The sequence below is a fragment of the Neoarius graeffei genome, chromosome 3 (assembly GCF_027579695.1).
Source record: "Neoarius graeffei isolate fNeoGra1 chromosome 3, fNeoGra1.pri, whole genome shotgun sequence".
NCBI classification, from domain to species: domain Eukaryota; kingdom Metazoa; phylum Chordata; class Actinopteri; order Siluriformes; family Ariidae; genus Neoarius; species Neoarius graeffei.
Genome location: NC_083571.1, coordinates 83,756,449 through 83,770,264, shown reverse-complemented (window position 1 = coordinate 83,770,264; position 13,816 = coordinate 83,756,449). Strand labels below are relative to the sequence as shown.

General features: G+C 43.6%; 1 protein-coding gene across 5 annotated transcripts in view; it reads right to left on the bottom strand.

Annotated features, from left to right (window-relative positions):
* The window catches only part of ralgps2 (Ral GEF with PH domain and SH3 binding motif 2), a 306,158-nt gene that overhangs the window by 9,324 nt on the left and 283,018 nt on the right, over nt 1-13,816 (bottom strand). For all 5 annotated transcript variants that reach the window (XM_060917537.1, XM_060917533.1, XM_060917535.1 and 2 more), the window contains 11 exons: nt 10,353-10,490; nt 10,162-10,252; nt 10,013-10,080; nt 9,762-9,903; nt 8,487-8,638; nt 8,189-8,243; nt 7,657-7,734; nt 5,898-6,003; nt 2,074-2,166; nt 1,441-1,546; nt 749-840 (listed from right to left, as the gene is read on the bottom strand). In XM_060917537.1, the coding sequence (XP_060773520.1) occupies nt 749-840; nt 1,441-1,546; nt 2,074-2,166; nt 5,898-6,003; nt 7,657-7,734; nt 8,189-8,243; nt 8,487-8,638; nt 9,762-9,903; nt 10,013-10,080; nt 10,162-10,252; nt 10,353-10,490 (1,121 nt within the window). The remainder of the gene's footprint in view (nt 1-748; nt 841-1,440; nt 1,547-2,073; nt 2,167-5,897; nt 6,004-7,656; nt 7,735-8,188; nt 8,244-8,486; nt 8,639-9,761; nt 9,904-10,012; nt 10,081-10,161; nt 10,253-10,352; nt 10,491-13,816) is intronic.

The window sequence follows — 13,816 nt, the reverse complement described above, 5'->3', positions numbered from 1 at the left end:
TGTTAAACTGAGTTTAGTCTGGAAATTGATTGTAACTTATGAGCTTATGTTTTGCCGTGTTTTAAAATCGGTGCCAAGTTAGCCTTGCAATGGCTACATTAGCTGTGCAGCTAACCGATTCCTGCAGTTAGCCAGGTAATCTGCGCTACAAAACCAAAAAGCATGCAGCATGCTCTGTTATAATAGCCAATCAAAACAGTTTTTACAAAGACACCCACATTCTTTTTTTTAAGTCACTCATTCATTTTATTTGTTCAGTAAAAACCCAAACATTTGTTGAATTTATTTTATTTCCTCGCGTCGCACCTTAATGACATCAGCGCGCGGTATTTTTCCCTTCGCGGTTTGTTCCTTCTCTCTCGCCATAGTAAGACACCCACATCCGCTTGTTCTGACCCACTGGAGGTAGCGTCACAGTGCTGTTAGCCAATCAGAAGTAACACGTTTACATGTCATGAATATTAATGATAAGACCCGCCCCCACCCTCTACCCTTCCCCGCCTCCTGCTTCTCATTAGCAAAACGACGCACTGGGAAAAGCGCTGAAATGGGGCTTTCTCCCAGGAGGCTATATCTACGTGCCGAGGGTTCATTTCGAGAAAGGCTGCGGATATAACATCCGGAAACCTCCACGAGCCCGTTTAAAGCATCAACAAACCACCATGCCATGGGCCCTTTAAGACCTGAGGAAACGGTCAACTTGTGCAAAAAGGTGTACGTTACCTTTAACACAGGAACAAATTCTTACCTGTTGTCTGTTGCTTTGACATGCCGCACTGAGGTGTTTAAACCACAGCAAAGCATTCATCCTGTTCCCTGCCTGGAACTTGTACGAGTTCCCTAAACACACATGAAACAGAAGGACAGAGATGCCATTGAAAGACGTACACATTTCTACACTAGATGGCCTTTGTTAAATAGCTTTCTGCAGCTTGTTTTTTCTTCGTGACCCACTCCCTCACACAGACGTCTCCATAGCACAGTACAATGCGGACTTAGACTTATAACTGCAAACTCTTTCAGAAAAGAACACAAAGTGCTAAGCTGCTCATGATGAAACCCCAGTGGGAGTCAGGCTGAAAAATAAACTATTCCAAGAAAACCCTAACAAAAAAAAAAAAAAACCCTGCTGAGTACCCTTTCGAAGTTTAAAATGAGAAATAGGGTGTCGATGCAGATCTAGCCGGCATGTGCAAATGAGGACCCTGAGAACTCAACGGCTTTTCTGCTACGTAGGGTATACGATAGTTTTATAACCAGCTATATAAAGTACAAGTACAACCGAGGTGAAAAAGCACTTTCAGATTTTTCTGCAAACAACTGAATGAGCAGGATGGGTTTGGGCCTCAGTCCAAAATCAAACACGACATTTGCCGAAAAAAAAAAAAAGGGCGCACATCGTCGATTGAAAATGTTTGTCTGACAACTAGACACACTCACCATGCTCAGAGTCTGTCAGCAGGAAGACATCAGGATGCTCTGGATCATCTGCCATCATGGTCATCAACCCCACCACAGGGACACACTTACTCGAGGTCGATTTAAACTGAGAGAGGGAGAGAAATCGTAAACCTTCCTCAAGACCAAGTCATATATTGTGACTGTAATGCACGTACATTTTGAATGCGTGCACACTCCCACATTGACCTGAAGGTCTTTGTAACTCTTCCTGTGCAGCATGTGGTTCCTATTAACTCCGTGAATGATAGCTGGCCTGGTACAGATGATGTCATATACCACTTTCCTCCAATGAGTATAAGCAGTTGCCCTCACTAATTGCAAGGCCTGATTACCCAGTTATTAGGAGCCTCACTTGTTTATATTCTTTTGTTCTGAAAGACTCTTTCTCTCTGTGGCATTTTCCTGGGAAATTAGAGGTCTCTTTCTGTACAGAAGGCCAGAAGAGGTCCCCCCCCCCATCCCCATCGCTCATATATCACAGGCTGAAGCACAAAAGCACTAAAACACAAAAACCTCCGAGCTTAACCTGTAGCAGTAGTCAGTGACTGCTTAAAGCAATAACCATGGACCGGGACCTTAAGGTCCGATGACAGGTTTGAGGCAGATACTCACATGCTTCCTCTCAGTGGCTTTGAGAGACTTGGCAGTGTAATAGTAGAGCTGAGTACCACACAGCGCTACCCAGTACTTAGTCCATGCAGCCACCTAGAGAGAAACCAAGAGAAACACATTCTCTCATATACATCACAAGGAGAACAGAGAGAAAAATGCACGCACGCACGCACGCACGCACACGCGAATCGTTCCAGGTCATGGCTGGTTAGAACATAAAATTGTATAAGGAGCCCTATAAAATCCTAACGGAGCATAGTTGTGTGTGTACATTACATCAACACATAAAATGGCATGTAAATGTTCAAGTTAATAGTGAAGATGAAACGGCTCATAATACATCGTGAGCCGTATCACAGTAGTCTTGGGAGCGATTCATTTCTTACCACATGACCATGATGACAAGAGACTTCTTACTGCATATCTGAGAGTTAACCACAAATCCAAACCACTCCCAACCAACTACTCAATCATGACCATACCCTGAATCAATCACGCAGACTGATGAGAGCCCATTTTATTAAACACACAAAATAGGTAGGTGGTGGAATAAAAGGAAATATGTAACGGGATATGGTTGTAAAAAGTTCCCTCTCCTCCCATAACTAAACTTTAAAGGAATGTATTTTACTGCTGTGGCTGAGTTATACACCATACAGCCAAGCACAAAAGACAGACAGTGGAGCTCAAGTCCTGACGCAGCATTTCAACAGAAAGAGAATCAAGTAGAGGAAAAATGTACGTCTGTAGAGACGTGTTTAAATGAATACACGAGTTAAGCATGTAACCATAAACATTCGTCAAAGTCTGTCCAGGCAAACCTGAGAACTGTGGCCGTGGCCTAATATCATACTAAAACACTCCCTCTGTCCGAGAACGCCAGCCTGCTATACTACTTCAGCAAAAAAAGTGCAGAAAACAGAAAGAGTGTCACAATTTTGATCTTTGAAATAAAATTGTAATATATGCAATGTGTCATCCCAAAATAATTCACTTTGGGTATAATTAACTCCAAAGAACAATCTTGTTCAATGAAGCAAATATTAACGTGCCAGCTTAGGAATTCATTCACAATCAATGAACTACTTTGGAGCACAGAGAAAATTTCATGTCAAGCTCATACCAGAGCGTCAGCGACGCAGTAGCTCACCAGCCCCGTTTATAATTAGCTCAGTTGTTCATGAGAACAATTAGATCTTCCAAACAAAACAACCAGAATAAAAACCCATTGAAAACTTAGGGAGGAGTAGCGATTTTCCTGCAAGTTCGCTAATCGACCTAATTAACAACTTGTTAATGAGGAATCTCAAAACCAGGGAGTAACTTTTGTGCAGACTGATTAGAGCTTCCAAACACAACAATCAGAATCAAAATCCATTGAAAACTCAGCGACAAGTAGTGATTTTTGTGAGTTGTGGACGGATGATAGACGCTGCGTGATGGCACTAGCTCATCGCCCTACAGCCGGTGAACTAATAACAAGAGCTTAAAGCATGACTGGTTGCAGTCATACTCCAATTCAAACAATTCTAATCGTCTGTAGCTCGGGAGTCTGAATCCCAATGATGTCACGGTCACCCTTGGCCAACAGTCCAAGAGAGCAAAACGGGACATTCTCTCTGGTTGGAATGGATTGGCACACTCACTCTCCCCTTTCAGTCACAGAAACACTAGCTAGCTGTGGGTGTCTGTGAGCTCATGTATGCAGAAGAGGGCAGACAGCACGTTCCTCCGAGTGCGTTACAGCGCCTTGAGATACTGCACGAGTGACCATTTGAAAATATGTGGTCGGTTGGCGATGCGCGTCTGTGAGGAAGCACGAGGCAGCCAGTTGATCGAGAGACCTGGCTGATGGGTTGGAATGGGCAAGACTAAATCAGGGAGAAAATATTGTGGGGGGGGGGATACTTGCAAACCCATCAATGCACAAACTACAATGAAACTATAGATTGAGGACCTAAAAATCATGTGATGATCCTGTTCGTTTTTTTTTTTTTTAAATTGGCTAATCAGTTCTTCACTGGATGTTCTTCACACATATTTACAAGAGAAAAACAGACCAATGGACATCGAAAAACTGGAAGAGAGCAATACCGGAAATATAAAGTTGTACTTGGAGGTGAGGAAAAGTGACCGAGACTTTTACGAGAGGACTTCACTCAGCAAAGCCCTTTTGAACAACTGCAATGTAACAATTAACTACTACCAAGAGTAACTTTGAACTTGAGCGGTCAACCTGGATATAGCTTGTATTCAAGTTGGATTGTTGTTCAGGCTTTTTGGACTTGTACCATTTTTATTGTTAGAACTCTGTACATGTACACTGGATTGAATTACATTCGATCAGAATCTGCATTCAGTATTGGTAAGTTACCCCCCGTTCTTAACTTTTTGTAAAATCTATAATTGTTCCATCGAATGTGTATGTATTAGAGGTCTGCGCGGGACAGAATTTTCAGTCCCGCTCCCGCATTGTGCAGTCCCGCTCCCGCAAAGAATTATGATTTTCAGTCCCGCTCCCGCCTGCCATATTTTGTCCCGTTCCCGCCCGCAAATCCCGCATGATGCAGATGTTCGCGTTATTTCTCACGAAAGTTCTTGTCATTGGCTTGGGGAATTAAACATGCTGAGCTTAGCTGAGCTCTCCATTGACCGATCCTTCATTTATTGTAAGTTTATTGTTTAGACTCTGACATTCTGCTGACACATTCCAAGTTGAGCGCTGCATGCGCTCATGATTGACAGCTCTCGCTTTGCGCACTCGCACTCCCAATTCCGAGTCTGTGGCGTTATGATTCCAACCGCGATTTCATTCTCCTCTGAAGTGCTGCGCAACCACAACCAGCTCCTCAGATTATACACTGTCTATTTCTCGCTTTAAATTGAACAATCTGTGCGATACACAGTCCTTTTTAATACTAGTTAATACTTTTTAATACTTAGGACTAATACTCTTGACTTTTTAACGGTAAATGTACCTCTTTTTAAAGCAGCACTTACTTCTGAAGCACTGTGAGCTTCACTAGAGGAGCTCTGCTCTTCTGCCATGATCGGAGATCTCAAACACGGAAGAGCGGAAAGGAATCGGAAACGTACGCGAGATTAGACCACATCCGCAAATTTAGGCATCTTAAAATGCCAAATAAAATATCCAGCACAAATTATATACGATAGACATAAATTAATAATTTATAAATTTTATTTTAAACACGTTTTTAGTTAGCGGGACTGCAGCTTATCACCTCTCCCGCCCGCATTGTGCACTCCCCCTCCCGCCCGCGCCCGCGCCCGCAATGAGCTTTCAAAATTTGTCCCGTGCCGCACTGCTTTGCGTCGTGTCCCGCGGGACTCCCGCGGGAGTGCAGGGCTCTAGTATGTATAATAATAATAATAATAATAATAATAATAATAATAAGTAATATTGGCTGGCTTTTTCTGTGGTATATCAGATATATCCCATTCAGCTAGCTAGCTCACGGTGATTTGTACATTCCGGTTAAAGGCGCTTCCAGAAAACTTAGCATCCTTTCTTGCTTTTTGTCTTCATTTGATGAGCTTTCATATTTTAAGCAAAAAGTCATTTTCCTGAAAAGTACTGTTCGCCATGTCAGCTGGTGATATCACCAACACGACTGTAGTAACCTTTTCAAACTAGGAAGTGGTAAAAGACGGGTGAGCAGAATGATCCGCAAGTTGATATGTCATTAGGAAATATCAGCACTGTTGGAACATCGCTCAGCCAATCAAATTAGTCGATCAGAACTGACTGTTTTATAAGTATGCAATAATTATTAGAGGAGGTGATGAGTGCATGGAGTTGTTACCGTAGGTTTCTTGCCCTCCTTTAGGATGGTTTTCCTGCGTAACACTCCCTGGACGGTCACCGCTCCAGGGTACAGGTGCACCGCCAGCTCCTCAGACTCGGCTGAGCTACACAAACACACAAAACAAGCACAAGATAGGTTTAGTGTTTCTGAACTAGAGTTATACCATATATGACCAAAACTATGTGGACACCTGACCATCACCACCTGTGGGTTTTTTTTTTTTTCCCCTCAAACTGTTGCCTCAAAGTTTGAAGCACACAACTGTATAGAATGTCTCTAAGCTGGAGCTTTACAATCTCCCCTTCATTGGAACCAAGGAGGTCCAAACCTGTTCCAGCATGACAATGCCCCCGTGCACAAAACACGCTCCATGAACACAAAGTTGGAGTACTGAACACCATTGGGATGAACTGGAATACTGACTGCACCCCAGGCCTCCTCACCAACATCAGTGCCTGAATGATCACACATCTCCATGGGCCACACTCCAAGATCTCGTGGAAAGCCTTCCCAGAAGAGTGGAGGTTATTGTAACAGCAAAGTGGGGACTAAATCTAGAATGGGATGTTCAACAAGCACATATGGATATGATGTCACGTGTCCACATACTTCTGGTCATATCGTGTAGATTGTGTCGGATACAAGTAATACACGATTCCTTGAATGAGGGAACTGAAACTCCACAGCACTGCTCACATGACTGACCAAGTTCATAAACACTGCATTCATCTTTTAAAACACACACAAAGGGGAAAATGAGGCAGACCCCGTAACACTTTAATCTGGAGAACTGGAACAAGGAAACACGAGAGATTTGAAAAGCATTTGGAAATTTAGGTACTTCACTCCTCGAATATGTTTTTCTTTAAAGAGAAATGATCTATGTGGTCTTATAGAAGAAAGCAATGAACAGACAGGTGACAAATTAAAGGAAAAATGGATGTCCGTTATGCTACACGAGCATTTTCCTGGCATGGTTTGGGTCCATGACTTTTCCCCTTCGTGGGAAGCATCGCTGCAAGAAATGACAACTTTCTTCTGTTCAGCTTTATCCTACGATGAAACATTTCTCTCCTGATGGAACGATGCTTCCATCCACAGGACATGAAGACTTGCTGACTGGGACAAAGACATAACTCATAACCTATGCCTTCGCAGTCACGAGATCTCAACCCAGCTCAACACTTTTGGGCTATTTTGGAATGACATGTGAGACTCCATCATCATCATCATCATCAAAACACCAGCCGGCGGAATATCTTTTGTTGCTCGTTTCTCCAGCACAGCTCCGGAGATGTGTAGAATCTGTGCTGAAGGAGTTCTGCCAGCTCGTGGTGGCCCAACACCTTACCAAGATGATTTCTATTTATTTATTTATTTATTTATTTAAAATTTGTCACCCGTCTGTATCTTGAGTCAGAGAGTAAACGGTAACAACCACCAGTACAAATTCCACACATACAGACAGCACAGTATTGCTACATAATACGACGGTCTTTAGTCAAGTTAAAAATGACAAAAGAAACAGTAAATCAGAGTTGCTTCAACAGCAGCTGCTAGCAAGCCAAGGATGCAAACACAGAATCGTCAGTACTCACTCACACACACGGAATTCAGAGAAGCCCAGCACCCCAAGTTCTAACACCTTTATACACAGCGTGTGCAGCTGCTCGGCCCCAGTTCAGGGTGGAGCGAGATGCGAAGCAGGAAAGAGAAAGTCAGTCAGAAAGAGCGGCCCAGGGATGACTGGGGTTACCTGCTGGGCCTGAGGCCTCCTCTGCAGGAGATGCGGCCTACTCGGGTCACTGGGCCCAGAGAGTGGTAGATACGTGTCCTGTTGGGTGTCGGGCATAGCAATGCAGTGATCAGTTCCAGCCGTAACACAAACAAACACACACACGCGTATATTCATACACTCATGAACTACGGGATTTTTTTTTTTTCCCCTCTGTCCTACATCCGATCCTGGTCTAAAAACCAACAAACCTAATCTACAAAAACAGAGATGGTTACAGTGGTCTGGTCACACACACACACACACACACACACACACACACACACACGTTACCAAGAGTGCAGAAGTCACAAAAACAGGCCGATAAGTGAGCATTATGATTGACAAAAATGATTGTACAGGCTTTGAAATGTTCACTTGTTTCTCACTGAAGCTGACAAGCTGAATTGGTGAGTAGTCCGGCTGCAATTAGTGGATGTCTTTGTGCACTTGTACACACACGTGAACAAAAAGGTTGTGGGTGTGTGTTGCAGAGAGAAAGACAGACACTCACCTTTCGAATGCAGGCCAAGACATTTCTTCACTGAGTTCAGATCCTTCACTGCTTCCTGCAACAACAGTGGAAGCGTTCACAAGTACTGCTGGTCAATGTAAAGACGGTGTCTATATTTGTGTGTGGTGTTTGTGGGACACCCAAGTGTGAGAGTGTGGAGTGGACAGGATGTTTGGAAGCGAGATGCCACTGGAGAAACCTACTGTTGGCTTTCAAAGGGTGTGTGCAAGAAAATTTGACTACGTGAAAGGATTTCTCAGGCTGCCACACACATACACGCCTTGTACAGTTTTCTTACCCAATGAGATGCCACTGGACAGAGTGGAGCTCTCTGCTTGTCCCCGTGTAGGCGTGTGAGACTCCAGTACGCTGTCGTCCAGCAGGTGTCTGGATCCGGCATTGGGGAACGTAGCACTTTTAAACTCCACTGTGTTCATCTTATGAATGAAACTACATCATGGAGAAAACGCACACCAACACCCAACCACACGAAGAAACAAAAGCTTTAAGAGCTCGTGTGCTGTATTCATGACGACATGAAAACTGCAAAGTGTCCAGCTTCCCAGTAGAACAGACTCGTTTGAACAGCTGCCAAGCTCATAATTCCTGCTCGACTCCAAATTGCGATTTCATGAAATCACTTCAACGTGGCGGTGCTCGGAATAAAAAGTAAGAACAAGATATAACAATGTGATTTATGGTTTTTAACAGATTCTGTTTACATCTGAAAATCACAAAAATACTGGGTGATACTTTGATAAACTGAAACGTTCATTCACTTTTTCTGCAAGATGTTTATCAAATGGCTCCTATTGTGTCATTTTCGGCGCTATTAACAGACCTCCGTGAAGTTGGCGCCCTCGACGATGAGAATGTGAATAAAAGTATTTCGATTCATTTGTGCAGGCAAAATAAAAATTTAAACCCCGCTCAAACCGGTTTAGAGAAATTAACCTTTAATTTTAAAGATGTGACGCCACCTAGCGTCCTATTGGAGTCCAAAGGACTCCAAACATGTCTGATTTGTCCGACAACATGTTTAACCCTAAACTTATTTTCCACGCGCAAACTAATGAGACTACGTTGCATTAATTTGGGTGTTAACAGGGTGCTGGATGACTTCACCATGAAAACATTAAACACTTACTTTCCCGAAACGATTCACACAAACGACCCTAAATATTTTTATTCACGTTCTCATCATATGGCGTGCCAACTTCATGCAGCTTATTAACAGTGAATAATCACATCTGCTTTAAAAACAGAACAAAATCATGAACCCGAATAGCAACGGAAGATGCTCTTTTTAGATAAGGAGAGGTCACGGCCCCTTAACGCACCTCTATTTACCGATTCAGACAACCAAGTTCACGTGAACGCTCTCGCTGGAAAATTCAGAGTTCCCAGTTGTCATGAATGTAGCGCTACATCACTGCTAATATCTTTATTGCCAGTGGCAATAAGTAACAAGAGGCAATAAGATTTATTCTTTTCCATCGAAGAATAAACACATTAAAGGTGCAAAGAGGATGAAAGAATATAATGAGTGGAAGGTTTGAGTGAAGGGACTCACTTGTAGCCCAGGCTGTGACACTTCCTGTGTCCGTAGGGTAGGAGGTTGCGAGGGGAAGGCGGAGTCCCTGGGACTTTAGGCAGGCCACCATCAGCAGAGTTGCCACGACGACCACACAAGGGTGAACCAGAGGCATCTGAACCTGAGCCGAACAAGAACATGCAAGAGTAAGACGCATCTTTAGGTTTCTCTGTGTGTGAGATACAACGTGTTCACATCTTCCTTTATTTATGGATCGTGCTTTTCCGTACCTACGAGGTCTTCTCTAGAGGCAGTTGCACGAGGTGTGCTAGTGGCTGGCTCAATTTTTAAAGACAACCTGATCACAACAGATAAATCAAGTTAATAAACTAGACACGTGCAAACAAATTAAAAAAAAGTGAGCCCAGATAACACTCACTTGTAATTGTCGTCCTCCACAAACTTCTGTAACTCTTCAATGTAGTGAACGGAGTTGAGATAGTTCTGGACATGAGGCAATTCAGGTATATCTGAGCCAGGAACAAAATGAGAATTAAAATCCAGCAGTGCATGTGAAAGTCAAAAATAAATTCAAGAGAAAAAACAAACAAAAAAAAAAAAAACACACACCATATTCGCAGGATCTCTGCAGGTCTGAGATGATTCTCAGGATGTTGTTCATCAGGTTGGACCTCTGCTCATTTTCCAGAATACTGCCGGTTGAGGGATACGCTGAGTCTATGTAGGTGAGATCAGACAGATACATACCTGGAGGGAGAGAGAGAGAGAGCACAGTTTACAACAAGATCAACTGTGAGCTCCTGCTCACTTACGTATCCCCCCCGCTCCTGCTTATATCAGAATGCAAGCAATCGAAGGAAGAGGACACTTATTATGAATGTTGACTTCAACAAATAATGAACCCTGAAAAGTAAGCAAAGAGCAGCGTCTCTCCCCAGGGATTTCAAATAGCATCCTGGTAAACTGTCATTCTGAAATAGCGTCAAAATCCACCCTATAGGTTTCGCAAATGCATTCAGTCAGTAAACAGGAAGTCGATGTGCGACAGACCTGAAAACGGTATACACGGTACAGAACCCCAAGCTGAAGCTTGGTACCAAATATCAAGCAGTTGTGACTTATAGTTGCTCAAAAAACAGTTATGAAAATGTTGTAAATCCACGCTGAATGTATCGTAAATACATTCGGTCAGTAAACAGGAAGTCGATGTGCGACAGGCCTGAAAACGGTATAGAACCCCAAGCTGAAGTTTGGTACCAACTGGCTATGATTTGTGGTTGCTGAGAAAAAGGGTGTTTCGGACGGACGGAGATACGGATGGACGGACGGACAGAGGTAAACCAGCATCCCCCCCCCCTTCGGAGCAGGGGTATAATAATTAACATGTGCAAGTACTCTTTACCAAGCAGGACACTACGCGAACAGTCCCAAGTTCCTCTTTCCATAACACCCACAATAATGGATTTTCAGTGTTTTAAGAGGACATGCTGTAGAATATTTGTTGTTTATGAAACAAGTTGTATCGATGTGACTTGGGAACATACTGGGCCTTTCAGAGTGGACCGTTACTTTCCTCGTCTGTACTGGCCATTGAAAGAAAACAGGCAGAGGTTAAAAAAAAAAGCATCACTTTCCTACATAGAAACTTCCCTCATTAACATATGACCGCCCACAGCAATCAGAATCAGGATGATGGGGAGCCGCCATCTACCTGTCAGGGAGAAAGTGGAAGTGCGCTGTTTTACTCTGCACAAAACAACAGCCGAGTCTGGATATCCTTCCAAAGGAAGTCAACGCAAAAAAAGAGTGGATGAACGTTGTTACAAAGCTGACAGTGAGTGATGGAGCTGTGACAACTCTGCTGGAGTCAACTGTCAGTTCGCAAACTGTAAAGCAAACATTCGGGCACTTCAGGCAGTTATCTGTTGGCTTTGCGACGGGTTAGGTTAGCTTGGCAAGGTAGCTTACGCGATGGAAGGGATGTGATAGGGCAGACAAGTTACGTAAATATTATATATATATGTGTGTATAGTTTTGGGAATATCTGTTTCATGTGCGTACAAACATCTGGATGTCATTATAAACATAGCAACTTGAAAACCGCAGCCAACAATTCTGTGTATTGGCAAGCAGTTCGATTCATTTGAGTGAACCCATTCTTCCGAACAGTCCGAGACAGTGAACTCCATTTTCTTAGGAGTTCCATTAGCTCATACTTTCTTGCACTTTGTTGTTCTTGCATTGTCGCCTCATCTCATCATCTCTAGCCGCTTTATCCTGTTCTACAGGGTCGCAGGCAAGCTGGAGCCTATCCCAGCTGACTACGGGCGAAAGGCGGGGTACACCCTGGACAAGTCGCCAGGTCATCACAGGGCTGACACATAGACACAGACAACCATTCACACTCACATTCACACCTACGGTCAATTTAGTCACCAGTTAACCTAACCTGCATGTCTTTGGACTGTGGGGGAAACCGGAGCACCCGGAGGAAACCCACGCGGACTCGGGGAGAACATGCAAACTCCACACAGAAAGGCCCTCGCCGGCCACAGGGCTCGAACCCGGACCTTCTTGCTGTGAGGTGACAGCGCTAACCACTACACCACCGTGCCACCCTCGCATTGTTGTGCATAGTGATAAAGATTTTCGACCGATTGCATGCAGTGGACTGAATTAAAAGGGGGATGAATGAATAGCTCTGTTGTTAGGCTCAAAAAGAAGATAGCATGACAAAGAACCAAGGTGTTTATTCAAAAAAAAAAAAAAAAAAAATCTCACAAATTTCAATAAGAAAACTTGCGTCTCAGGAAATTATATAAAATAATTGAAAAGAGTATGTCGCGTCCCGGCACGGTGGTGTAGTGGTTAGCACTGTCGCCTCACAGCAAAAAGGTCCGGGTTCGAGCCCCGTGGCCGGCGAGGGCCTTTCTGTGTGGAGTTTGCATGTTCTCCCCGTGTCCGCGTGGGTTTCCTCCGGGTGCTCCGGTTTCCCCCACAGTCCAAAGACATGCAGGTTAGGTTAACTGGTGACTCTAAATTGACCGTAGGTGTGAATGTGAGTGTGAATGGTTGTCTGTGTCTATGTGTCAGCCCTGTGATGACCTGGCGACTTGTCCAGGGTGTACCCCGCCTTTCGCCCGTAGTCAGCTGGGATAGGCTCCAGCTTGCCTGCGACCCTGTAGAACAGGATAAAGCGGCTAGAGATAATAAGATGAGAGGAGATGTCGCGTCCCCTTTAAAGTGTTCCACAGTCCACAGAGAGCTACGGTGATAGAATAAGCAGTGTGAGAAGATTAAGGATCCTTCTGTATATTACATAAGAGAAACTTTCCAGTCAGTCAGAGAAGAGACTGATCACCTCTGGCTGTACGGACCCAACCCTGAATAAACACTGAAGTGTATTAGGATCATGATGACAGAAAATATTAATATTAGAAAGAAGGATGAGTGGATTTGGGAGAAATAAATAAAAGATCACTTTTCACATTTTTCTTGACTATACTCAGCCTTCAAACCCTATAAGTCTCTCAAATGTTTGTAAGATAATAACATACAGTATACTGTGCCTATTTTTTTTCCTCCCCCGCCCAAGCGTCTCATATCTCATCTTTCCAGCCTAAATTTGCTCCTATATGCACGCACACTGGAAGATAGAGTTACAAGAAGTTAGAGAAGTTGCACAAATTAGTTTCCTGTAGCTTCTTGAGAGGATAACTCTGTTCCATTCACATAAACCAGGCATTACAGAATTCTTCTGCTTACTAAAAATGACCTTTTCATCGTTAGTTCTCTGCAGTCCAATCACTTCTGAGAATGAGGAGATCAAAGATGACAAAACGTGAGCTTAATGATTTTATATATGTCTAATGGGTTTGTACTCAGCAATTAGTGGGGGGGGACAAACAACAACAAAGGTTTGGAAAAACAGACCAAATGGATTTGGTGCTATTCTTAGTGGAAGTACCGCGAGCTGGCCAAGTGGTTAGCGTGTCCGCCTCTCGATCAGGAGATCGTGAGTTCTACTCAAGGTTGGGTCATACCAAAGCCCATCATAAAAATGGTACCTACTG